Raw genomic sequence first — 26,561 nt, 5'->3', positions numbered from 1 at the left:
AGCCCCTTTATCTCTCCCGTCTCTCTCCTGCCTCCTGCTTCCCACCACTGCTGTGTGGACTGAAGATTTGCTGAAAGTAGTTCTTGGGGCCCTGCCAGGCACCTGGCTCTGCGCCCGGCAGAGATGCCAAAGCTTTAGGGCCTCACACTGCAGGCTGGCACAGGTCAGCTGCCCTGCTGCCTGGTAGGACTGTCCAGAGGCGCTCTGGGGATTTACAGGCAGCTCTGTGTGCACCCTTCCCTGCGGCTAGAGGAAACCCATGGCCTCCTCGTCTTCCCTCTTCCTTGGCTCCAGGCCGAGGCTGCTCCAAGGCTGGGCATGTGGTGCCAGCCTGTTGGGTTTCTGGTGTTAGGGCCCTGCCCCACTGTGCCTAGGGCCTTGGGCTGATCCTTCTGCCAGGTGTCGTTAATTGCTCTGTCTTGTCAGCGTCATTGTCACAGGTGTGTTTAAATCATAACCCTTCTCCCCATCCTCACTGTTGCTCTCCTGGTCCCGGAAGCTAAACCCCTTGTTTGTTGGATTCGTGCTCCCCAGCTGGCTCCTGCCCTCCCAGGAGTGATGGAGGCAGGGCCAGGGCCCCTTCTTGTCACATATCCATCTGTTCCCGTGTCTTCATCCCTGGCCGGACCATGTCTGTTTCTGCTTGCTTGGGTGAAGGGGCCATCTGTCTGTCTAGCCATCTGTCTTGTGTCATGGAGAGGTTTGGGTACCACTTCTAGCAGGTACGAGGGAGAAGGGGGCGGCCGAGATGTTTTCAGTGTTGGAGCTGTGGAGATCAGGGCAAGGAGTGAGGGGCTCCGATCGAAACTGATGTCCCTCTTCCTGCTGCTGAGCGCATGGGATTGCTCTGGAGAGCCCTCTTGTGCCTGTCCCTTGTACCCCAAAGATGGCGATTCAGGCTTGGGTGGGAACTGGGACAGGTAAGTGACATGGTGACACTGAGAACATCATTTGTGGGGACACCTATCCTGACAGCCTCCCCTCTGAAGGAGCACATGTCTCCTGAAGGTGTATCCCACAGCCTCCGCAGTAGGATATGGCAGTGACGGTGACCTGGGGGCTGCCTTGTCCGCTGCTCACTTGTAGGAGTGTCTCTGCTGCTGCCTCTCTGGAAGCTGAGCTCTGGAGAGGCACCCATATGTTTAGACTTACCCTTCCAGAGTACACCACAGACAGTCACTTTGCCAGGGACACTGGGTTGCCACTAGTCACCTTTGTCCAGAGTGGGAAGAGGCAGGCATGGGGCAGGGAAGAGCCTGGGCTAGGTTAGGGATTAGCCTCCTCTGCATTTTCTCATGGTTTCTCTCTCTAAGGGTCTTCAAGGGGAGCGAGGCCTCACGGGCCTGACTGGAGACAAAGGAGAACCGGTAAGAAGAGGCGTGGGGAGCCCGGTGGAGCTTGGTGGAGGGGTGGCCACTGAGTAGAAGTAGAGAGGTGCCTTCTTGTGAAATCCTCAGCCCCATCCAGAAGGGCTGAGGGCTACAAAAGAAAAGGCTGCACACCCCTTGGATCGAAGCAACTGGGTGTCTGTGTGCGCCTACACCCTGGGAGTACATACAGCTCCTGCTCCTGTACACCACTGCCAGCGGGCCTCTCCTTCCCTCAGCCCATAGCACTTGTGCGCCCTTCTTGTATGCCTGGTCCTCCCCACCTCTCTCTGGTGAGCCTGGGGCTTGACACCTAGCCGAAAGAACCCCGGCTTGGGAAATGGCCCACAGTAGCAACTGTACACAGTGGGTGGGGACTTGCCGGATGGCTTGGGTCACAGAAATATTGAGGGCTGGTCCATCATCACGTCTGTCTTTCTTTGCAGGGTCCTCCAGGACAACCTGGCTACCCAGGTGCCATGGGTCCCCCAGGACTGCCTGTGAGTAAGAACCACTGCCTGTGGTTCTGGGGGTACGGGAGGTACAGGCTAGTGGTGAGAACAGGGCCAGGCAGGGTGCCCCTCAATTGTGTTCTTTCTTTCCCAGCATTCAGTCTTTGCCAGACCATCCATGTAGACCCCCTACCCCACTTTGGTTCCCTTGGTAATATGGTTGGTCCCCACCATTTTGATGGAGAGAAGCAAGGGGGACAATGTTGGAAGCCACTATGGGTCCCAGGCTCAGGAAGAACTGAGATTTGCGTCCCAAGGGGTTTTGGGAGAGAGAGAGAGAGAGAGAGAGAGAGAGAGAGAGAGAGAGAGAGAGACCTGAGAGGTACCTCCCCTTGCAAAGGTGCTCTCAGGATGGGTGTGTCCCACTTTCCAGTGTGGGCCACAGTAGCGAGTGGTAGGCCCTACTGGCCACCTTCTCTTCTCTCTAATCCCCTACTTTGGTACTCTTAGCCTTCAGGTGCCAGTCTGGGTGCCAGCTTCAGCCCCTCCCCCCCCCCCCATGTCTTGCATTAGCACCACCATAGGCAGGCCACGGAGCTAATTCTGCTGTTGCTTGTCAGGGTATCAAGGGAGAACGAGGATACATTGGCCCTGCAGGAGAGAAGGGGGAATCGGTAAGCTACAGCGTGGGTATGGATGTGAGGTGAGCTTCAAACAGGGTGCCCCCCACCCCCTTCATCAGCTGGACTGGAGATCTTCCTGTGAGGAGGAGCCTGTGACCCCTGCTGCCCCTGCCCCCGAGTCACTCCAGCTGTGGCTCTGCACAGGCTGGTGGCTGCGGAGGCGGAGGCGGAGGCAGAGGCTGTGAGGAGATCCCAGCAGGCTTCTTGCAGAGAAGAGGACTGAGGAGAGGAAGGTCCCAGTCAGCTGTCAGAATTCCCCTCTCCTGCCAAACCAGGGCCAGGAGCTTTTTTTCTTTTTCTATTGAGGCCACCTTCATGGGGGTCCTACACTGAAGGAAGGAGCTGAGGATTGCTAGCTAGCACATGAGGTCACAGGCTCCTGAGTGACATGGCTCACCCAGAGTCCTGCAGCCAGCTTGGGAGTTAGTGGTGGAGGAGGCTGGGCTGGAGCCCATGTCTATCTGCTGAGGAACCTCAGGCCTCATATCTGGGACCTGCTAAGCTAGAACTGGAGCTTTATCTCTCCCTCTCACAAATGCCAGCAAGGCCTCATGGGACTCTGCCAACCCTGTCACTCTGCCAACCCTGTCACTCTTCTACTCTACCACAGGATGGTCTCCTAGGCAGGCTGGGTGCTGCCAGTCATTCTGAGGCCCTGTGAGCCCTGCCCTGCAGCAAGAAGCAGAAAGAAAATGGATAGATAGATAGATAGATAGATAGATAGATAGTAGATAGATAGATAGTAGATAGATAGATAGATAGATAGATAGATAGATTGGAATGATGAGAGGTGAGAGCCCTGAGCAGGGTGGGGGTGGGGAAGAGGGCTGGGGTAACATTCGAATGCTGTAGAAGAGGGAGAGGGGGTCCCCAAGGAGGAATAGGGGAGGATGGAGCTGTGCTGTGCCCACCTGGAGGTCATGGGTGGGTCCTGGCAGGAACAGCATTGGTTCCCTAAGGGTTCAGGAGCCACGGAAAGATTGATGAATGGTGGGCATTCCAGTCAGAGGGAATAGCAATGCACAGGCCCGAGGGTGTGACCCAACAGAGCATGCTCAGGGAACAGCAGTCTGCACAGAGCAAAGCACAGCGGAGGGAGCTGGGAGAGGGGCACGGAGCAGGAAAGGGTGGTCGGTGATAGACTACAGGATGCCTGTAAGTCCAGCCTGAGTGGAAAGCATAGGCCTCGTGCATTAGACAGAGTGGAGCCACCGTAGGCTTTCGAGCCAGAAAGTGGCATAGTCAGGGCTGGGCCTACAAAAGAGAGATTAGTTCATATTTGTTGGCTAGATTGGCATAGGCCAGGAGGTAGCAGGATTAGTTTAGCAGGCTGGTTCCAGAGACCTGAAGGGCTAGACGGAGGGGACACTCCCACCTCAGGCTCTGGCCACCCCTGGGCCTCCTTCCTCATGTTTCTGAGGGACTGATTCTGTTCCTTTGGGTCCCCAGGGCCCACCAGGTTCTGAAGGCCTTCCAGGTCCCCAAGGTCCAGCGGTGAGTGAGTGGGCAGGGCATGGAGAGGAGGAGGGGGAGTGTCCTGGCCCCTCCCTGTGGGCCGAGGACAGGAAGATTGGGTTCCAACTGCATTCTCTATGGTGACAGGGTCCCCGAGGAGAACGAGGACCCCAGGGGAGCTCTGGAGAGAAGGGTGATCAGGTGAGCATTGTGTGGGAGGCTAAGGTGGCTGGTCCCCCACCTCCTACCCAGATCCTCAACTACTGACTATCTCAGACATACGGGAGGACAAAGCTTGTGGACTTGAGGTTACCCCACGTGTTCCTCTTTCCACCTGAGTGTCCAGGCAGAGGGCTGACCCCCTCACTTCTTCTCCCTAGGGATTTCAAGGCCAGCCAGGCTTCCCAGGCCCACCGGTGAGTAAAGACACAGAAGTTCCCTGTAATGTGGTTCCATTGGAAGGAGCAGGGCCTGCAGGATGAAGATGAACTTGGGACCTGGGACGGGGAGGCAGGAGGTGGGAGAAACAGTCCAGGTGGCCATGATAGATTTCAGGAGCCAGACCTGAAGAACAGGGCCTCATGGGTAACCACAGAGGGTCAGGCAGATAGATGGAACCCACCTAGAAGGAAGGGGGTAGGAGCCCTCCTTTCATCCCTGCCCACTTCTTTGTTGATACAGGGTCCTCCAGGATTTCCAGGCAAAGCTGGACCTCCTGGCCCACCTGGCCCCCAAGCAGAGAAGGTGAGCCGAACCCCACATCTGCCAAAGCCAGAGATGGGAGCCATGCAGCTTTCGTGACTCTGTTCAGGAAATCCAGACAAGTTAGGCTGTTCTCACCAATGGATGGCTCCGTGGATGGTCCGTCACACACCCTCTCCTAACCCTCCCTACCCCCTGCTCAGCGTCTGAGTAGCCCGGGCTCCCATATGCCAGGAGATTGGCATGAGCAAGGTTGGGGGCGGAGGCATGGGAATGGTAGCAGCGGGTAACTAGACTGTGACAGGCCAGCTTAGCAAGCTTCATTCCTCAAGGGGAAGCAGAGAAGGCGAGAAGCCAGGGAACCGATGAAACTGGGACCCCTTGAATGGAGGCATACCCGGTGGAGGGGTGTGTCTCCAAGGGCCCAGAAGACACAAGGTCACCTGTAATTTTGTGATAATCTAGGGATAGCAGCATTTTGCAGGGTTGACTCTAAAACCTTGATAAGCTAGGCACATAGCCATGCTGCGGTTTGGAGATGACATCCCTGGCTCGGCAGAAGCTGGTCTCCCTTGTGCGCTGGGTAGAAGCTGGAGGAGACCCCAAGTTTTATTTCTAAGCATTAGATGGAGGAGGCGGCCACAGGGAACTGTGATGGTCTGTAGTTTCAGGGAGCCTCTTTTCTCTGAATCAACACATTAGCCTCTTACTGTACAAGTGAGAAAAAAAAATCAGTTGGGAGACCCAAAAGGTAGGGAGCCACCCAGGGCACACAGTCTTAGCATCAGACATGAGTAATCCAGCTGTGAGAGACAAGTCCCTCTGTCGCCTCCCCAAGCTAGCGCCCATCAGATGTAGGTGACTGTCAGCTCCCTCTCATGTCTGCCTTTCCAGTGAAGGATGGAGGTGATAGCCATGTCCCGCATAGGCAGGTCATTGCAGAGAATCCCAAACTGCTGGATGGAGGCGCTTCATCCCAACTCTCAGCGGGGCTGACATTGGCTAGAACTGTGCTGACCCCTCCTGGCAGGTGGTGGTATTGCAATTCCCTGACTTTCCGCCCTGTATTTGGGTCTGTCCTTTTCCTTTCTGCAGCCCCTCCCTGTGATCCCTCTCCCCCACCCCCAGATCGGGGCGGAGCTTCTCTCCTGCTCAGGGGAAACAGCAACCTTTCCTTAAGTATCTTATCTTCCAATCCGCACCCCTATTCTCCTCCTCACTGCCTGCTTTGGGCTTTCGGTGACTATATGGCTGTGTTTGCAGGTGGTTTTACAGTCCCCGAGCCTTTTATTAGACAAAAGTTCATGTGCAAGCTCATAGAGGACACAAGTGAGAAGCCTCTGGATAAGACCTGGAAGAAGGTTCTGGAATCTTATCCTCTGGTCCAGAAGCCTACTTTATGCTCCCAGTGTCAAGGGTCCCCCGCTAACTCCCAGGGTGCTGAGAAGTGAATTCAAAGCCACTGGTCTGTTTCTTGTCTATGTGCCACATGTTACTCAGGGCCCCTCCCGGTCCAGCACCTACCTTCCATCCATCCACCCTAAGGGCCCCGACACCCAGGTCAGGCAGGCAGGCAGGCATGGGACCACTTCCAAATATCTCTCTCTCTCTCTCTCTCTCTCTCTCTCTCTCTCTCTCTCTCTCTCTGCCTCTCTCCCCCTCCCCCTCTGTCCTGGAATCCCTCTAGCTTTCTTCCTGCCTCATCCCAGGCCTTCTTCAGAGTCCACCATCTGGTGACACTCCTGTGACATTTTCCCTAAGCCCTGGCCACCCTGGGCCTCCGTCACCAACCCTGAGCTCTGCAGCTTCATCCTTACAAAGCTGATGTGACACTACACTGTCATTTACTCTGGCAGCCCCATGGCCCTCAAGGGACCACAAGACCCTGGAGTACAGGAATCTCCTCACCTTCTCCACCTGGAGGCATGAAAGTCCACATACACAGCATGCTGTTAGAACCATATAAACACATACACCCAGCCACGCACGTACAGGCCTCTGGGACAACCCTGAGAAAGGGCTGGTTTAAGTACGCTCTCTCTCCCCACAAAGCAATGAGGAAAAGGGGGCCTTGGCGGGCAAGGTTCTTAGGAAGACAGCGTATGGAATACATCAGTTAGCCAGGGTGGAACCAGAGCCGGAAGCCAAACGTCCTGACTCTCAGGGACTCCTGGCACCCCTGGCCCTGACTTCATTGAGTGTTCATGTTTCAGGGCAGCGAAGGGATTCGAGGTCCCTCAGGATTGCCTGGTTCCCCTGGGCCACCAGGCCCTCCTGGGATTCAGGTGAGTGTGTGCCCTCTGGGCCCAATGGTGTGTAGAACAGAGTACCTTTGTGAGTGTGCACGCTGTGGTAAGGTGTGGGTTAATTAAGAGGTGGAGACAGCCATGGGGCTGGGTCAGACTTCTCTCCTCCTAAGTGCTAGAGCAACATTTCTCTTGTGTGCAGGGCCCTGCCGGGCTGGACGGACTGGATGGGAAGGATGGCAAGCCTGGCCTGAGGGTAAGATGGGGCTGGATGGGATGCAGGAGCCCTCTCCTCCTGATGAGGTGAGCTGAGGAGTCACTCTTTGATCTGGGTATCCGAGTCTCCTCTTGTGCTGCTCCTCCCAGCTGGCACCCCCCCTCCCCCACTTCTCATAAACTTAGCCAGGCTGAGTGAATTGGTCTCACCAAAGACAGGATAGTGACAGAGATCCCCCTTAGATCCCCAAACCTAGACAGCTAGAGGAAGTAGGCTGTATTCTGGAAAGAATAAGGCTGTAGCCATGACAGGCCTGAGCAGGCCCTGGCTCCTTGGTTGAGTTTTTTTCTGGCCAATCAGAGAAATGGGAATATGGCAAAGGGGGCATAGGTCAAGGTCATTTCCCATCCTTAACCAAAAGAAATAAAACCAAGGCCCACAGAGGGGCTGGGACCCATTCGCAGGCCCCAGCCAGTCAGAGACTGAGCCAGGTTGAGATTTTTCTCTCTGCCTCATCTAAGGTTTCCAGCAAATCCTGGGAATGGAGATTCAGAAGCAGGGTGGGGTGGACAGTGAGCTGGGTCAAGGCTGAATCAAATGTCCTCAATGTTCCCTTTTCTTTCCCTAGGGGGACCCAGGTCCCGCTGGCCCTCCTGGACTCATGGGACCTCCAGTAAGTTGGGTTGAAGGAAGGAGCCGGGGACTCTGAGCCCCCTCCAGCTCTCCCCAGAGCCTCTGTGTCCTCCTCCTATGGCTGCAATAGGCTCCACTGATGTAGCCTGAGCAGAAAGGCAGGGAGGGGGGGCATCTCAGGTAGAGGTGAGAGGTACCACATCTCCCTGCCTTTCCTTCCAGGGCTTCAAGGGGAAAACAGGGCATCCTGGCCTCCCTGGGCCTAAGGTAAGGAAGACTTCTCCACAGCCTTCCCTATTCTCTTCAGGCCCAAGAAACACCAGAGCGGCCCACCCTGGGTTTAGACTGCCACCTGACTCCTGGCTGAGATGCTACTCCAGCATCTTAGCTTCCTGAGTCCACTAGGGCCCAGCAGACTGGGTCAGGGTGCTGACACCCACCAGCTGAAGGGTATCAGAGGCCCTCTGGCCAAAGCCAGGGCATGATGGCAGAGCCCTCTTGATCCGGGGTCAACTTGGGGTCTGGGGATAAGCTATACTGTCACCTCTCTCTTTTAGGGTGACTGTGGAAAACCAGGTCCTCCTGGCAGCAGTGGCCGGCCGGGTGCAGAGGTGAGGACTGGGGTTCTTTGGTCACACAGCCTTGGGCTCCACTGAGTCTGAGATGAAGCCCCTCTCCTGCATCAGAGTGGCTGCCTTCTCTCCTTGGCCTTCTGATGTGAAATTTCACCGGACACTGCACATCTTGACTGCTCTCCATCTGGACAGTTATAACTGGTCCCCTCCCTAAGAGTACAATTGGACAACCACCCAAAAGGCAGGCCTGGCCTTTAAGCCCTGGAAGGCTAGAGTCTAGAGTTCAGAGCTCTGTCCAGCCCTCTGGCCATTTCTCCATGCCACCACAAGCTCTGCTCGCCTCTCTCCTACAAAGCAGCCTCAGGTTTGCAGGTCAGTGAGTTTCTGTGTCACCTTTTTCTTTCTAATCCTGCAGGGTGAGCCCGGTGCCATGGGACCCCAAGGACGACCAGGACCCCCAGGGCATCTTGTGAGTTAAAGTGTTCTTGTCTCTGCTTCTATGAACTAGGATGTCACTGGGGGATGTGGTGAGCTGGTGGTGGCCACAGGAGCCCTAGCTGTGTGGTGTGAGGGCTTTGGACTCATCTAATTAAGTGGCTTTCACTTTCCAACACTTTTTGGGTTTTCCGGGCACATTCATGTTTGCTTACCAGACACGAGTCATTCAGTCAGTCAATAAGTAATTATTGACCATCTGCTCCAAATCAGGGCCACAGCACAGAGCCAGATAGACAAGGGTCCTTGTCCCACAGGACCTCCCCGAAGGCACAGGAAACAAGTGGATAAGAAAGGTGCAAGGGATGAAGTGATCACAGGGGAGTACTGGGCGGGGGGAGGGGGGGAGCCTCAGGGCAGTGTTTCTCAACCTGTGGGTCACGACCCCTTTGGGGGAGTCAGGCATCAAATATCCTGCACATCACATATCTACATTTTGATTCATAACAACAGCAAAATTACAGTTATAGGTTAAAAGTGAAAATCATTCCATGGTTGGGGTCAGCACAGCCTGAGGAACTACGTTAAAGGGTTGCACACCGCAGTATTGGGGAGGTTGAGAACCACTCACTGCCTTAGACGATCCCTGGCTGGAGAAAGGACTTTACTGAGGCCTCAGGGAAGGAAGAAGTCAGCTCTTGAGTAGCCTGGGACAAGAGTCCCAGGCAGAAGGGACACTGACACATAGAACCAAAAGCAGCCAGGAGCATGGTGTGTCTGAGGGACCTCAAGAAATCCATCACGCTGGGCATGGGGATAGCTTGAGAAGTGCACGTGGGACCCGAAACGCTGAGCTTCAGAAAAGTGTGGGGGCAGCACACTCGGAAGGGCTGGCAAGAGGTGGGTGTGTGGTGGTGGGGAGGGAGAGGGGACAGAGGGCTCAGGGGATCTGGCCTGTGCTTGGGGGAGGTGCTTGCTCCCTTGGTCTGAAGTGAGCGAGTGAGTGAGGGCTGAGAGGGAGAGAGAGGAGACAGGAAGTGCTTTTCCTATGAGGGTGAATCAGAGAGGGCACTTATTAAGCAATATTGCATCTCCCATCCACTGTTCTCACCAGTGACAGTGTGGCTGTGGCGACATCAAGCCGATAGGGCTCCAGAGAAAGCGAACCCACTGTACGCTAATATAACATGGCTGTATAGTGTTCAGGAGGCGTTTGGGGATATTAAAAGTACTTCATGACAAATAAAAAGCAGGGGCGGGGGGACTCCCAGGTCCCCATTTTTATGTATCTCAAGGAGTTCAGAGAACCTGTTCTGGGGACCTCAGGTCCCCAAAAGAGACTCATGGGGGCTGTGGATGAGGCCCTACTGGGTTCCTCCTGTCACTGTCACTGTTCTGTCCAGCCTAAGCCCCTGCTCTGTGTTGGTCCCAGCGATGAACAGTCCCACCGCAGGAGTCTTACAGGAGTAGCATAGGATCCATGGCCCAGAGTGTTCTGGGAAGCGGCGTAGAGAAATACGCTCTGTGAAAGAGCTGAGCGCTCATGGGTTCAGAGTAGGCGTTGCTCTGGTGAGCAGGTGACCTCTGGACTGTGGGTACTTAGATACAGTCCCAGCAGAGTCAGGAAGTGACATCCCAGTGGGTTAGCATGTCACTGCTCCCCCCACCCCCCGGGAGGAGCCACAGAATGTTCCCATGTGGATGTTGGATCAACCTTTTGTCTGCCCCAAAGATCTCCCCCTTCTTTGATATGGCAAAGGGCTTTGGAGATGCCAGGGGGTCCCTTCTGTGGCTGTGAGTGGTAGGGGACATGGTCTTTGATATGATACATATGGTCCCTGCCCCTGGTACATATGGACCCCTGCTGTGCAGACCCTTCTCCCATAGAACAGGATGCTGGGCTACCTTTAGGAAACATAGGAACTTGGAAGATACCCAGGCTAGTAGTTTGTTCTCTCCTGCCTTTGGTCTCTGCACCCCACAAGCCCGGGTGCATCACTCAGTGAGCACTGGACACAGAATCCTGGGTATTCAGTCCCTCCCTACCTCTGCTCTGGAACCAGAGCTCAACCAGAAGTTCAAGTGTAAGATCAGAAAGGAAGGGCAGATTTCAGGAAGAGAGGAAAGTTAATAATACAGTGTAGGAATGTTCCTACTGCCTAACCGCTCTCTCCTCTCCTCAGGGGCCACAGGGGCCTCCAGGCCAGCCAGGTCCACCTGGGATCTCCACCGTGGTGAGTGCCTTTCTACCACTTACTCTAAGGAATATTGCCGTTTCTGCTGTGGGCTCCTTCCAGACCAAGCCAAAGGGATGAAGAAACGACTCGTTTTCATTCCCTTCCTTGGCCCTCTGTCCTAAAGTTCTCTCTTCTGGGATGAGACAAAGGGCTTGGGAAGTAGCTCAAGGCCATCTTGGGGCCATGGCACAGGCACAGACATGCCATCTGCTCCTGTGGGGCCGGGCCCCTGGAACATGGCGAGGGGTCTGGCTTTGTGGTCTCTGCTTCTCCTTCCCTCCAGTAATCTTCATTCTGCTTTTTAGGGCCTGAAAGGAGATCGGGGAATCCCTGGAGAAAGGGGCTTGGCAGGCCTCCCAGGCCAGCCTGGCACACCCGGACACCCCGGCCCTCCAGTAAGATCCCACATCCTACAGCCCAGCCCAAGGGAAAGAATCTTTTGGCTTTGCACAGCACACCTGGGGTCTTTAGAGAAGGAGAGGGAGTTAGCATAGTAGGGTGGCAGCATCTGGGGATTGTATTGTATTCAGAAGGACCAGCCCTGTAAGCTGGCACTGAGCCAGCTGCACACAAGGGCACTACCTCTGAGGACACACCACCAACCCGATATAGGTCCCTTGACGAGGTGTCAACGAGAGAAGCCTTGGTGCATGTGTTGCCCCTGCCCCTGCCCCTGCCCCTGCCCCAGTAGAGCTTGTCAGTAACTACAGAAAGTCTTTGAAAATATCAAGAACCAGAAATACAGAGCTATTACTGTAACTTTCTGAGCTCTTCAGAAGCCAGACTTGATCCAGCCCGTTTAGCATTCAGAGTGATGCTATATTGGTCACTGACTGTGCCGAAGTGAACCTTAGCTTAGGTTGGGTGTGTGTTTTGTCTTAATGTGTTCTGCAACAAAGTTTGGAAGTACAATTGTCCCTTGGGCTTTCAGATGAGGAAGTGAGGGAGGGTTCAGGATAGCTGAGAATCACACAGCTAGTGAAGGGAGGAGCTGAGACTTGATTCCCCACCCCACCCCCAGCTTGCAGATTTTGTACTCCTTGGTCAACCTGCAAGGCATCCATCTCCTCTATAAAGATCTAGACGGGCAAACCATATGGGGTTGAGCTGATTTCTGGCCTCAGGGATGTAAAGTTTCTGGGAAACCAAGGAAGAGGGTTCAGCTCTCCATGATAGGGGATTTCCTACAAAACAGATTTTCTTCCAGAGCACCGTAGCAAGCTAGGACTAGCAGTGGTACCCAGTGTGATGGATGACTCCAGTCATGTGCACATGGTCACTGGGCCCATTTCCCAGGGGGTCAGGGGTCAGCACTCCTGCTCACCCTGCGCTCTGCTCACTGTCCCTGAGGAGGGTCACCCCTTCCAGGCTCCCTCTCTTCCCACAGACTGGGGAGCTGCCAGGACCCTAGATGTGGCTACCCCTTGTCCTGGTGTCACAGATTTCTCTTCTCTAGGAGCCCACCAGAAAGCCCTGGGTGGGGGCTCAGGGATGAACAGCTTGTGTTTCGGTGTCATGGGGAAGGAAGGTCAGGCTGTCCTGGCCAGTCTCACTGAGGACAGAGGCCCATAGCTCACAGGTCCTTCAGAACATTTAAGGCACCCGGAGCCAGGAAATGCATACAGTTCTCAAGAAAAGGCACCTTGCTCCAGCTCATGCAGGCTGGGGGTGGGGCAGGATCATGGCTCTGCGGTGGCACAGAGTAGGGCAGGGTGTGTGGCCTGAGAGGTTTTGTTGGATGACAGTTCATCACGTTTCCAATGCTCTCTGCTCCCCAGGGTGAACCTGGTTCGGACGGTGCAGCTGGCAAAGAGGTATTGTGCCCCTTCTCCCTGTCCCTTGGGGACATTCCTCCTCGGTCCTCGCTGTGTTCCGTTCCTCATCCCCTCAGTAAGCACACCACGTGGGCACAGACCACCTCCTACAGACACTATACCCACAGTTTCCACATCAAAAAAACTCAATCAATCACAGGTTGATTGAAAATATTCAGGGGAAATTTGCAGATGTACTGAATATAGACAAACTTTTTTTTTTTTTTTTTGAGACTTTGTACCCAGGCAGGCCTGGAACTTTATAGCCCAGACTGGCCTCAAACTTATGATCCTCCTGAGTTAGCCTCTCAAGCTCACAGGGGTGTACCACCACCCCTGGCTCCCTTTCTTCTTCCTTCTCCTCCCCTCCTCCTCCTTCCCCCTCCCCCTCCCCCTCCTCTTCTCATTATTTCCTAAGCGATACAGATACAGTATGACAACTCTCTGGCATTTACGCTGTGGTAGATATTGTTCCGTAATTAGAGATGATGCAAACCACACAGACAGATACATTTACACTGTGGAGATATTGTTACGTAATTAGGATATACTCAAGTACCACACCATTTTACAAACGGGAGTGGAGACACAAATGGGGATCCTGGAACCAGTCCCCTATAGATACCAAGCGCCCATTGCATGCAACAAGTTGGTATCTCTTGTTGGTCTAATGGAATGAGGGAACTCTACTTCTAGTCAGAAAGAGACAGGAACGATGACAAACGCCAAACAAAGGCTCCCTGGGCCTCAGCTCCTGCCAGGCCTTCTGCTATTTCAGACTGGCCACCCATTCCGACTTCTGTCACATCTGTGATGAGGGACCAGGCCAACACTATCAAACAAGGCCATGCCCCAGGGGACATCAGCCTCCCTCCCAGCTGTCAGCCCCTCTGCTTGGTAGGGAAGCTGTCATCCTTTGTCACACGGCCCAGCTGGACACAACCAGGATCTTAGGATGAGAGAAAGCAGTTTTCCCATTCCACTGGATCCACCCCCACCCCAGGGAGCCTCAGTGGAGCTGCCCAGACCACACTATAGACTTCTGTTTGTTTTTCTTTTTTTATAGGGACCTCCTGGAAAGCAGGGACTCTATGGACCTCCTGGCCCAAAGGTGAGGGTGCACTGGCTGGGTTTGAGAAGAGGTATTTGGGAACTCCAAGCTGCAACTGTAGCTACAAAGGAAGCCTAGGGTGGCCAATGGGCAGGAAAGCCCATGTGACCTCACCTGGGGCTGTCCCATCTATGGCTCTGGGAATGGAAGACTCTTTCATCCCCTAATGATTGCTCACTCTGACTCACTCCAGGGCCCCTCTGTGTTGGTCTGGGGTAAACAGAAGCCCCCGAACAGTGACAATCCCTGTGCCTAGTCACCATGACACTAGAGTGCAGCACATTTTGAAGAAGACTGGATACAGTGCTGTGAGACCCAGGAAGTGGGGGGAAGGCACACACGGGGCAGGAGAATGTTTCCACAGAGGGCAGTAGAGGGGAACTCACTGAGGTGCCAAGGCTGGGAAGGGACATTCCAGACAGCAGATTCAAGCAACATGATAGAACCAGAGTGACAGGTAGCTGAAGCTGATGAGACAGGGCTGAAGAAGGTGTGAGGAGGGCGTTATGAATGGTCCTGGGCAGTGTAAAGAGGCACTTCCTACTGAGGGCATGTGGGAGCCATGAGCATTTCCCAGCATTCCAAGCAGTGCCAGCACTGCCTTCCGGAAACACTGGTCTAGGAGTTGGTGGGGCAGAGGGCCTGTATCATTGAGACTGTAAGCCTGGCAGAAGATGCTGGGCATTTGGGGAAGGGGCAGGCTGCTGACACATTGTGACATAGACTTGGAAACAGTTGGTAATACTGTACTGTGACCTGTCCTTGTAGGGTGACCCAGGGCCTGCAGGACAGAAGGGCCAAGCTGGAGAAAAGGGAAGATCTGGCATGCCTGGGGGGCCTGGCAAGAGCGGCTCCATGGGACCTATCGGACCACCAGGTCCTGCAGGAGAGAGAGGCCACCCTGGGTCCCCAGGGCCTGCAGGGAACCCTGGATTGCCTGGTTTGCCGGGCTCTATGGTAAGGGGAGGCCAGCAATCATGGATGGGCACCATCCCATAGTACAGGCCCATGGTCACTTAAACAAATCCTTCTGACATTCTGCAGGAAATAGCTTGACTACAGGTAGCTCCTCGTTCTTCATGGGGGAAGTGGGGAGCTACAGGTGTCCCTCCCACCCCAGATGTATTTTAGCGTACGACATGTATTATTTCAGGGCGGGTAGCACTTTGGATTCAGACTCTGCAAGACACTCCAAGGACCTTTGCCCTCTTCACCATCCTTTATTTCTGGAAATCAAGTCTATTCATTGGGCAAGTGCCAAGTTTGGACATATGATTGAGGCCGGGTTTCTTCTCTTTCCTCAGGGAGACATGGTGAATTATGATGATATCAAGAGGTTTATCAGACAAGAGATCATTAAACTGTTTGATGGTAATTGGCAGCCGGCTGGGTGGCGGTGGGTAATGCTCGCCCTTCCCAGACACTTCTTTCACCCAGCCCTGCCTGCGGTTTCCTTGAAGCTTCAGTGTCCTCCCCTTCCCACCCCCACACATTTACAGACAGCAGGGTGACAGGCACATTTCACCTATCCATCAGACCTTCCTTGTCACCTGCTCTACTTAGAGATAAATCGGTTCTCTATTGTCCTCCCGATCCCCCACTTGAGCAAAGAAGGTTAAGAAAGCAGATTTCAAATGAGCCTCTGTGGAGGAAGCTCTGGGGAGAGGCGGGAGCAGCAGGTGGAAGGGCAGCTGTGGTTTCTTTGAAGTTTTTCTTTCCTGCTTGTGTGCTGTGGACCAGGGGTGGGGGGGTGGGTGTGTGTGTGGGGGGTGGGGACATGGACGCTGGGCATCCTGCTTGGCAAAGAGACCAGTCCAGTCCATACTCTGAAGCCAGGAGTGATGGTTAGACAAAAGAGATGCCCAAATCAGACCCGTGCTTCTGAAAGATATGCATGGGAAGGCACGTGCAGGCTCGAGTACAAGACCTCGTTCAGGAGGACAGCCCATATTCTCCATCAAAGACTGTCCCATGCTGGTGGCATATCTGCAGCTACTCTGAGTGCCCAGTGACCTGGCCTTTGTCTGCTTGCAGAGAGGATGGCTTACTACACCTCCAGGATGCAGTTCCCCATGGAGGTGGCAGCAGCTCCAGGCCGGCCAGGGCCTCCAGGGAAAGACGGTGCTCCGGGGCGGCCAGGTGCTCCAGGGTCACCTGGGCTTCCTGGTCAGATAGGCCGAGAAGGACGCCAGGGTTTGCCAGGAATGAGAGGTAGCTCTACCGTCTGGGTCTCCAGGGTGTTGGGCATATGCACCTCTATGAGGGCTGACTGTGTGAATATGGTGGTGGTTGTGTGTGTCGCAATCCACACAGCTGTTCTTTTCCTGCTTAGAGAAGGGACTTAACTTTATTTCTTTTGTCTCAGGACTGCCTGGAACCAAAGGTGAAAAGGGAGACATCGGTGTTGGCATTGCAGGAGAAAATGGTCTCCCTGGCCCTCCAGGTAGGAGAATCCAGTCTTGGAGACCATGAATCCAGAGCAGGAGAGCCCCTACCCAACACACACACACACACACACACACACACACACACACACACACACCCCTTTATGACAACATAATCAGATAGAACACCAATTTGGCATCCCGCTGGCCTTGGGATAGTGATGACACTGATTCTTCAGCATCAGAAAGTTGAGGGTGGTCAAATCTCGATGACCCAGCTCTGGGACCAGCTTTGCTACTTACCCAACGGGTATTACGCATGTGTGGCTTTTGGGAAATGGTACAGCCTCAGAAAACTGTTTTGTGGATGCAATGACATATGTATTAGAAGCTCTCGACCCTTTTCCTGGTACATAGATGCTCCCAATAAATCTAGCCAGAGGTGTGGCTGTCCTTGTGAAATCAATGTGGGAAGCAGGCAGGTCTCACAAAACAATGCTTCAGCCTGGCAAACATGCATGAATGGAGGTGTCACTTGTCACAACCATTGTCTCTTCTGTCATCTGGGTCTCCTGATTTCCCTCCTTTCCTCTTCCCTCTTTAGGTCCTCAAGGGCCTCCAGGTTATGGCAAGATGGGTGCAACCGGGCCAATGGGCCAGCAAGGCATTCCTGGGATCCCTGGCCCCCCAGGTCCCATGGGCCAGCCAGGGAAGGCAGGCCACTGCAACCCCTCAGACTGCTTTGGGGCCATGCCAATGGAGCAGCAGTACCCACCCATGAAAAGCATGAAGGGGCCTTTTGGTTGAAACTCCCGCTCACACCGAGATGAAGGACTCTACTAGGAATAAATAGGCAGAGCTCACAGGACTCTGATGGGTTGTGAATGTTTGTACTAGTCCTGTGTTTGTTGTTGTTGTTGCTGTTAATATTTTTTTAACAATAATAAAAAAAAACTATTTGTAACCCCACCTCCATGGGGTTTCCTTGGTGCTGCAGCTGTATCTTCTCTGTCATTTGGTCCCAGGGTTATGAAAGGGTGTGTCCCTCGCGGCCTTAGCAAGCCTATAGGTGGTATGCTACACATAGGCTATCCATTTGCCCTGCTCCCGCTCCAGTGCCCCCCCCCCCCCCATGCCTCTTTGGGAAGAGGCACTTGCTCAACCTCCAACCAAAGGCAGGTTTGGAGACTGCATCCCGCTCAGAAAGGCTATTTCCTATCTGCTTCCTGAATGAACTCAGTATTTGGTCCCCCATCCTTCTTTGTATGTCCTAAAGCCAAGCTAGCTTGCACTTGGAGAGATGCCACCCAGAGCTAAGGTGGGCTCATCTTTCTGGACACCCTTCGATACGTGTAGACACTTCTCTGGTTTTTTTTTTTCTTCTTCTTCTTCTTTTTGGTTTTTCGAGACAGGGTTTCTTTGTGTAGCCCTGGCTGTCCTGGAACTCACTCTGTAGACCAGGCTGGCCTCGAACTCAGAAACCCACCTGCCTCTGCCTCCCAAGTGCTGGGATTAAAGGTGTGTGCCACGACTGCCCGGCAACACTTCTCAATGCACCAGTAATTTCATGACTAGAAAACCTGCACAGACAAGAGGGAAACTAGCCTCAGCCCCTGCCTTGGCAGGGGACACTTCTCTGGGAAATGGGATGGAACCCCCAGCCTGTGCCCACGCCAGGCTCTGTCATCAGCTTTTCAGCTTCAGGCAGAGACTTTTTAGACTTCAAATAGTGCTTTTTGTTATCCAGACGTGCATTTATGCCCATCTCAGGCTGGGCCTTCAGAAATAGCTGGGGTTAGATCATTGAGAAGGGGGTCCCAGGTAAGCCACGATTAGATCTAAGCTTGTGGTCTACCAAGTCCACTGGGGGTTTTCCATCTGCTGTGCCCTCCATATGTAAAAAGAACAGGAAGAAAAGAAGAAGACAATGAATTGAATATTATAGGAACACGCTGTCTCCAGCGTCTTTCTTCTCTGTTCCTCAGATCACTGGTCCTCATGGGCCTGCTGCCCTGGGAGGATCCAACAGGGCAGATCCAGGGGGACTTCCAAAGAAAGACTATTTTACTGGCCCTGGCTTTCTGGAGGGTTTATTCAAGTTGGATAGACTTCAAAGGATCACGGAGCAGGCTCAGAAATGTACTCAAAGTCTAGATGTTTATCCAAACTGCCTGAAGCCTTCAAGCTGGCTGTCACATCTTTCCAGAGCTGGCATTTCAGCACATTTTTGAGCATTCCCTTCTCTGGTTTGGGTACCAGCCTCTGGGTGGCTCTTCAGAACCTTTGCCTTATTTTCTTTCTTGCCTGAGACAGAGAGGTGTGCCTGTGGCCAAGCTATGCTCCCCAGCCGGCCAAGCGCCTCCCATGCTGTTTTTAGATATACAGGGAGAGTTTTCTTTGCATCTCTCATCAGCAGCTCTCAGTTAACTCTGGTTCTAACAGAAAACATTAAAAAGCAAACACATCATCAGCACAATGAAGGAGCAGCCAGGTTTTGGACAGTGGACGGGGACAGATGTTAAAGCACTCCCCTTGGAAGGCCGGCTTCCACTCTCAGCTCAGCCTGGGGGGCAAACTGCTGATGAGTCCCTGTGACCAGGAGCCTCTTGGCTCAAGTAGAAAGAAAGAGAAGCGAGGCCCAGCTGTTGAATGGAACAGGTTGGCTCTGAAGGCCAGAAGGGAAGACTGGCCATGGGAGACATCAAAAGCACACCCTTTGAGGGTCGCTGGGGAGTCAGTCCTTGGAAATGATGGCTTCCTTCACTTTCCTCCTCAGTCAAATCCATGAGACTCTCTAGGGGATGCTAGACAGGCTAGGTTGAAGCTTTCAAGATTTGAGCGCCTGTCTCCCTGGAGTTTGAAATTGCTGTATTTTCTTGGACCATAAAGAACCAGATGGGAAGCTGAGTTTTATAGTCTCTTCTTCTGTGGTCAGCAGAAAAAAAAAAAAAAAAAACAACCCAAAAACTGTGCATCTTGCTAGTCAGCTCAGGAGCTGGGGAAGCTGCAGGGAAGAGGAGGAGGGGTACAGGCCACGCTCCTCAGGCTGCTTTGCACACCCCATCCCTGTTCTGTTCCTCCATCTCCACTCCTCAGTCTGTCCCAGAGTTTCAAGGCAACACAAAGATCCTTCAGATTGACAAAGTCTAACGAGGAGTCCATTTCCTCTTCCTAGTTTGTGCCAGGATCTGTACTAGGCTCTGGGGAACCTGAGACAAACTAGACAGATATGGACCCAGCCACCACAATGACAACAGAGACAAGTAGTTCATGAAGTGATTACAACAGGGTTGGCTGGTTGGGACAGGACCAGGTGACCGGGGAGGTGCATCACCGCGGGCCCTGACTGTCTAGACAGAAGTTGATCCGGGCACAGGGAACAGCATGTGCCTAGGCCCAGAGATGATTGAGCACAGCAGGCTGAGGGAGGGGACATGCACAGTGGGGACTCAGTGCTTGAGCATGAGCACCGGTCACACAGTGGGTAGCCGCTGGTGAGTTTTAAACAAAGGTTTGCCTAATGGGGAGTTTGCCAATTGCAGTGTGCAGAATGGACTGGAGAGCCCTTAATTTGAGAAGCCCAAGGCTATTGCATATTTATTCTGTAGAGAGAGAGACAGAAAAAGCCGAGTTGGATGCCTTCGGAGCTGAAATCTTCCCTTTTGTCATAATATTTTCCTTCCACCACACTTAACACAATTCAGCCGCACTCTCACTTCACATGAGGTCTGCTAGCCCCTCAGATGCTTGTTCTTTCCTTCTGTGCTGTTCCCACGGTGCCATCACATGAGGAGCGGGGAGGGGCGGGGGGGGACCTATGTGTGCTGTTCTCACTTACAGTGGATTCTACAAACAACTCTGCAAACCTCCCTCCAGTCCACAGACTCCAAAAGGGAATCTAAACTTCAAACCTGGACCCAGTCGGAATCAAAGAGAATTTCATAATGAGGTGGGTGTTAGTATTCCTTCTTCCCAGATGGCCACACGGGAGCGTGGCACCCAACCAAGTGCCTTTGGGGAAGACTTGTCTTTCTCTAGGGGAAGAAGAACTTTCCAGTGGCGAGGCCCTCCTTCCATTACCCAGCCCCTGCTTCACCTCTGATGGTCAAGCACACTTCTCTCACTTTGCTAAGAAAGGCGGCAGGCCAGGCCAAGCTTTCTCACCCCTTTCCGCAGAGCGGAGACAATAACAGGAACGGCCGCACCCACCTCTGTCTGCTTCAGGTGGTTAAGGTTTGGAAGTCAGCTGGTTGTTTTTCAGTCTTTGAAGGATCTCTCTTTCATCTGCCCCTCCAAAACAAACACACCTGCCTCCCGCCATTTGGCTTTGGTTGGTGTCTGACGGCTTGAGAGAAGCCTTGGGTGCACCCTTCTGACCCCTGAATAATGTAGACCTCCTGCTGTGAGTCCTCCTAAGCCTTTTACTGGGATAAAAGAATGCAAAGAATTTTCAGGAGGTGGATGAGATTGGTGAGCTCAGTGGTTGCTGGCAACAGGGATGACTTGGTTCTGTCCCTGGAACCCACATGGTGGAAGGAGAGAACTGACTCCCTGAAGTTGTGTTAAGACCTCCACACACTGGATTAGGCAAGCAACCACCTTCTCTAAAAAGCAATAATAAAAGGATTGTCATAGGCGGTGAATCCACAGCACTTAAGGAACCCAGACTCAAGTGCTTGTGGACTAAGAGCAGGTGAGTCACATGACCACGTAGCGGGCTGGGTGTCACTGTTTGAGACAGGCTATAGCTAGCTGCTGTGAGGCTACCTTCCGTTAGCTTGGGCAAGGAAGGGGCAGCAAGTTGGAATATTTACTGTTGTCCGTTCACCTTTTAGCTCTGTGGTCAATTTAAAGTTCCAAGGCAGAAGATGGCTGGCCGAAAAGTTCTCATTTGTTGGCCGCCTCTTGGAGTATGTGCCTCTTCTCCCAATTTCCCAAGTTCTTGCCTTCTCGGACAACGTTAGGACATCTCTTCAAATCTTGAAGATACCTCAGCCACTCTTACCTTGCTGTCTTTGGTCTTGAATGGGGAAGATTACCAGTTCTGCAGAACATTCCTTAAATGATTAACACATCTCCGTGCAGAGATGAGCAGGAATTTGACTCACAGGTTTTGATTACATTGTGGGTTTTTTTTTTTTTTTTTTTTGCGGTGTACGTGTGTTCACTCATGCATGTGCCATTGTCTGTCGTGCGGATGTGGAGGTCAGAGGACTTGTTTACAGTCAGTTCTTCCACCAGGGCTGGCAAGATCAAACTCAGGCCATCAGGTTTGGTGGCAGGTGTGATTCCTTGTTGAGCCATCCTGGCCCCAGACTGAAAGTTTGAAGTTCCAAAAGGAGGCACGTAAAATAAAAGTGGAGATGCCAGGCTTTTATCCCCCTCCTAGTCACCCAGCAGGCCCAGGGAAGAGCTGATGCTGTCACTAACGCAGGAGGCTCTCAGCCAACAGTGCCCTCCACAAACCGCTGGTGGGACTGAACTGTGAAATCTCAATAAGGAGGAGGTTCTGAGGTATGGGAGTGAAGGTCAAGAAAGAACTTGTGAACAGTGTCTTTGGCGGCAAAATTAAAGGAACTTTCCTAGACTGTGGCTGTCTCTTCCTGGATTGGCCAGAAGAGATAGAACCTGGGTTTTGAACCTAAGGCTCCTCTCATTCGAAGGCACTCACATTTGCACAAGGGCTTGAAGGAACCAGTTTGTCTGTTTGGCACGCCCCTGTCTCCAAGCTTCTTCTTACTTGATTCATATGGGTGTTCTCCCTGTGTGCCTGTGGAGGCCAGAAGAGGGCACTGGATCCAGTCAAACCAGAGCTGCAGACAGTTGCGAGCCACCGTGTGGGTGCCGGAAACTGAACCCAGCTCCTCTAGAAGAGCAGTCAGGGCTCTTACCCCCCAGCCACCTCATGCCTCACCCCTTCATGCAAAGTGTAACGCCCTTTTCCTGTGCTCTGCTTTCCTCAGAAGCCCCCCAGCCTCTGGTCTCTGAGGCTTTCTGGAGCTCTAGAAAATGTCCGACTTGGGGTTATCTCATGGAAGGACTGGGGGTGGTTTTTGGGTTCTCTTTCAGTATACTGCCAACTGCCAGCTTTTTGGTTTTAGTTTTTAGACAGTCTCACTACACAGCTCAGGACAGCTTCAAAATTGAAATCTTCCTGGAAAAAAAAAGTGTTACACATCTACAACCTAAGCACTTGGAAAGTGGAGGCAGAAGAGTCAAGACTTCAAGGTCAGTCTTGACTACATAGCAAGTTCTAAGCCAGCCTGGGCTACACGAGACTCTAAATGAAGAACCAAAGAAAAGGGCAAATCACCCTCTTACTTCATTCTCTCATGGGCTGGAGGATGAAGCTCTTTTAAAAATATATATTGTTTGTTTGTTTGTTTGTTTGTTTGTTTTTCAGGAATGGATTTCTTTGTATAGCCTTGTCTGTCCTGAAAGTAGCTCTGTAGGCCAGGCTGGCCTCCAACTCACAGAGATCTGTCTGCCTCTGCCTCCCAAGTGCTGGAATTAAAGGTGTGTGCTACCACTGCCTGGCTGACATCTGGCTCTTACAATGTCCTGTTCTAGACCACGAGAGTGGCACCTAGAAATCTCTAATCACTGCCTTAAGCTTGAAGAGACCAGCTGACTCCATCTTGTCTTCCTGACTTGCCTGAGTCACGCTCTCTGGCAGTTACTGTGGATTCCAGGGATTACAGGTCTGGCTGATAAACATCGTGGGTTTGTAGTCAAAACTATGTCTTGAACAGCAGCAACGTTGCTACTCTGCAGAAGGTTCTGTATAATTCACCCTGAGATAATGACTACCCAGGCCACAGCTGGAGCAAGACTGCTTCTGCCAACCTTTGTTCCTTACCTAAGCCAGGAGCTCTCTCGTTCACTCCGTGAACACAGGACGGAGAATGCTGGGTCCTGTTTCTTGCCACGATGGCTGTAAGAAATCAACTTCTTTCCTGTGTCAACTACTTTTTTCTGTTTTGTCTTTTGGGGTGAGTGGCCAGGCATGATTTATCTAATCCCCCACTCCCAAGCCAGACTTCTGGCCTAGAACTCAATATGACATTAATCATAGCATTGAGTTGTTAAAATAGTCTGAACTTGGCCTGAAATCCTGGCTTCTCTGTCAATATTTTTAAATATTTATTTATTTTACGTATATGACTGTTTTGCTTGTGTATGTGCATGTGTACACATGTGCACGGTGCTCTTGGAGGTCAGAAGAAATCCACTGATCTACCTGGAAGTGAAGTTATGAATAGTGTGAACCATCATATGGAAAGCTGGCAACTGAACCTGAGTCCTCTGCAAGAGCAACAAGGGCTGTTGAGCCATCTCTCCAAAATAATGCAGTTTTTTGGAGACGTGATCTTGCTATGAGGCAGTTATCCTCCTGACTCAGCCTTCTACATATCGAGACTACAGGCATGCACAATCATGTCCCAGGTCACCACTTATCTTTTCAATATTTATTTATTTATTTATTTATTTATTTATTTATTTATTGTATACGAGTACACTGTTGCTGTCTTCAGAGACACCAGAAGAGGGCATTGGATCCTATTACAGATGGTTGTGAGCCACCGTGTGGGTGCTGGGAACTGAACCCAGAACCTCTGGAAGAGCAGTGTTCTTAATCACTGAGCCATCTCTCCAGCCCCTGATTTATCTTTTTAATATGAGGAATGTCATTTAGTGTCTCCACTCCCCTGCTCCTCTTTTTTTTGTTTTGTTTTGTTTTGTTTTTTGTTTTTCGAGACAGGATTTCTGTGTAGTCCTGGCTGTCCTGGAACTCACTCTGTAGACCAGGCTGGCCTTGAACTCAGAAATCCACCTGCCTCTGCCTCCCAAGTGCTGGGATTAAAGGCGTGTGCCACCACTGCCTGGCCTCCCCCTAAATAGGTAATAACATTTATCTCAAAGACTGTGCTGTAGTTGGACAATATTCAGGACTTAGCGCAATGTCTCATAGCTAGTAAGCATTCGATGCATGTTGATAATAATAAACATTAAAACTTGATTTATGGCAGGCTTTATTCTAGGTAGTGAGTATAAACGGAAGAGCTGGAGAGATGGCTCAGCAGGGAAGAGTTTGCTGCTTTTCCAGAGGTCCCAAGTTCAGTTCCCAGCACTCAGGTCAGTTGGCTCTCAACTGCCTGACACTCCATCTCCAGGGGATCTGACACTCTCTTCTGGTCTCCACAGGCACCTGCATTCACACACACACACACACACACACACACACACACACACACACACCACACACACACACATACACACACACACAAACACATAAGTACACGTAACTATAAATAAATCTTTACACAAGAACAGGACAATCCTGCAATAAGCATATACACCTTATGATGTGCATCTAAATCCTAAAAGGGGACATTTTATGACAAAATGAGATACAGTGGTACTCCTGATGACCAGGATGTACTTGAAAGACAAGGAATCTTAGGTGTGGTGTTGAAGATGCCACCACCCACAAGGTAGTATTTCAACTGGAACCTGGATGACAAGAAAGAAAGAAGTGGCAAATCAAGGGGGGAGCAATCTAAATGGAGAGTGAACCCACGGGTCTGGAAATGGAATGAGTTCAGTTTGTTTTGGGATGGCAGCCAGGCCAGCATGGCTGTAGTGAATTGGCAAGCACAGCAATGGCATCAGCAAGACTGATGTCACAGGCTGGGGCTAGGTCCTGAGGGTCAATAAAGTCATAAGGATGAGTCTAGATTGTATTAAGAGTGATAGAAAACCCTCAGAGGGGTTTAGAGAAATCTAATTTACATTTTAAGGCTCCTACTCTGGCTTTTCAATGGAGAAGAGAGTGCTGAAGTTCAATACAAAGACATTGGTGGTGAGGCCAGACTAGAGACGGGTCTTAGAGCAGAGTGACAGTTGGAACAGGGAGCAAAAACAGACAATATATATATATACACATACACATACACACACACACACACACACACACACACACACATATATATAGATATACACACACATACACATATGAAAGCAAATGTAGGTTGGGGGTATGTGGAGAGACACACAGGATGATCCTGGGTCTTTGGCATAAGCAACTGTGCAGTTTTTCTGAGACAGAAGGGATGAATTTTGTGGAAATGATTAGAGAATTCTTACACTGGGCTAGACTGTGACACAGTGGCCATACTGGGGAAAGGGGACTGAGAGGAGTGGCTAATGAGATGGGTGTCATGAGGGGGGGTTAAGGGAGGGTGGGACTGGATGTGAGAGGCCATTGGTCTTTATGAATGAGTGGTGTAACTCTTGAGTGTGAGATGCTGTGATTAGTTCATTTTTAAGTTAGCACTGTTTTAATTCATATTTGAGAAATCTGTAACTCAGAGAGGTTAAATGACTCGTTCAAGATCATACAGCTAGAAACAAAAAAAGAAAATGAACCACAGGATCTGCTCATTAACAGTGCTGAAGGGGGAAACAGCATAGAAATAAGACGGAGGGCTGCTGACTGGGTAAGGCTGGGTCAGATCACTAAGGGCCTGGAGCATCAGAGTGAAAAGACTGTCTTCCTCTGCAGGGATGGATGAGGAATGTCCCATGATCAGCACTGGGGGTTTGGCAAGTGCCTGGCTGGCTAACAGCTCAGAACTTTTTTTTTTTTTTTTTGTATAGTGTTGGCACTGTAGATACTGGGGATACAATTATAAGCAAGCAGACATAATTCTTGTCCACATGAGAGTTTTTTGTTGTTGTAGTTGTTTGAGACAGGGCCTCATTATCCAGCCTTGGCTAGCCTGGAACTGTCTATGTAGATATGCTTGCTTCTGCCAGTTGAGACTAAAGGCATGTGCTACCATGCCCGGCCACAACACAGGAATTCAACTAATCAAATAAGCATGGAAACAAGTTTAGAACCTAAACCCCAAGAGACAAGTACAGGATGTTGGTAACTTAGGAGCTGGGATTTGACCTACAGAGGAGATAAAACCTCCTCGTTGAGACCTAGCCATCTACTGACACTAGTTCTACGCCATACTTTGCTGTGAACTCACTGTGAATTTAGGCAAATAAGTGATTGCCTTTCTGAGACTCTGTTTCCCCATTTATAAAGAAAGCAGCGCCATGTCACCTTAATTTTCCTTCTACTCTGGCGGTTTGACCTTTTTCCGCTGTCCAAAGACCTGTTTGGCACCCAAGTTCTAAATGACACCTGCATTCCAGGAGAGGGTTAGTTCTCAGTATCCATGGCAACCTCCTGGGCG

The 26,561-nt window shown here is 51.8% G+C and overlaps 1 protein-coding gene across 6 annotated transcripts in view; it reads left to right on the top strand.

Moving 5' to 3' along the window:
* Col16a1 (collagen type XVI alpha 1 chain) overlaps positions 1-17,307 on the top strand; it is a 51,644-nt gene extending 34,337 nt beyond the window's left edge. For all 6 annotated transcript variants that reach the window (XM_034501891.2, XM_034501893.2, XM_034501892.2 and 3 more), the window contains 22 exons: positions 1,314-1,367; positions 1,814-1,867; positions 2,440-2,493; positions 3,952-3,996; positions 4,105-4,158; positions 4,338-4,373; positions 4,639-4,701; positions 6,873-6,944; positions 7,108-7,161; positions 7,751-7,795; positions 7,978-8,022; positions 8,313-8,366; positions 8,746-8,799; positions 10,949-10,999; positions 11,308-11,397; positions 12,781-12,816; positions 13,883-13,927; positions 14,696-14,884; positions 15,232-15,298; positions 15,962-16,138; positions 16,293-16,370; positions 16,916-17,307. In XM_034501891.2, the coding sequence (XP_034357782.1) occupies positions 1,314-1,367; positions 1,814-1,867; positions 2,440-2,493; positions 3,952-3,996; positions 4,105-4,158; positions 4,338-4,373; positions 4,639-4,701; positions 6,873-6,944; positions 7,108-7,161; positions 7,751-7,795; positions 7,978-8,022; positions 8,313-8,366; positions 8,746-8,799; positions 10,949-10,999; positions 11,308-11,397; positions 12,781-12,816; positions 13,883-13,927; positions 14,696-14,884; positions 15,232-15,298; positions 15,962-16,138; positions 16,293-16,370; positions 16,916-17,118 (1,620 nt within the window). In that variant the 3' untranslated portion in view covers positions 17,119-17,307. The remainder of the gene's footprint in view (positions 1-1,313; positions 1,368-1,813; positions 1,868-2,439; positions 2,494-3,951; positions 3,997-4,104; positions 4,159-4,337; positions 4,374-4,638; positions 4,702-6,872; positions 6,945-7,107; positions 7,162-7,750; positions 7,796-7,977; positions 8,023-8,312; positions 8,367-8,745; positions 8,800-10,948; positions 11,000-11,307; positions 11,398-12,780; positions 12,817-13,882; positions 13,928-14,695; positions 14,885-15,231; positions 15,299-15,961; positions 16,139-16,292; positions 16,371-16,915) is intronic.
* The last annotated feature ends 9,254 nt before the right edge of the window (positions 17,308-26,561 follow it).

The sequence above is a fragment of the Arvicanthis niloticus genome, chromosome 5, assembly GCF_011762505.2.
Source record: "Arvicanthis niloticus isolate mArvNil1 chromosome 5, mArvNil1.pat.X, whole genome shotgun sequence".
In the NCBI taxonomy this organism is placed as follows: domain Eukaryota; kingdom Metazoa; phylum Chordata; class Mammalia; order Rodentia; family Muridae; genus Arvicanthis; species Arvicanthis niloticus.
The sequence above is the reverse complement of the archived record's forward strand: the minus strand, read 5'-3'. Positions and strand labels throughout refer to the sequence as shown.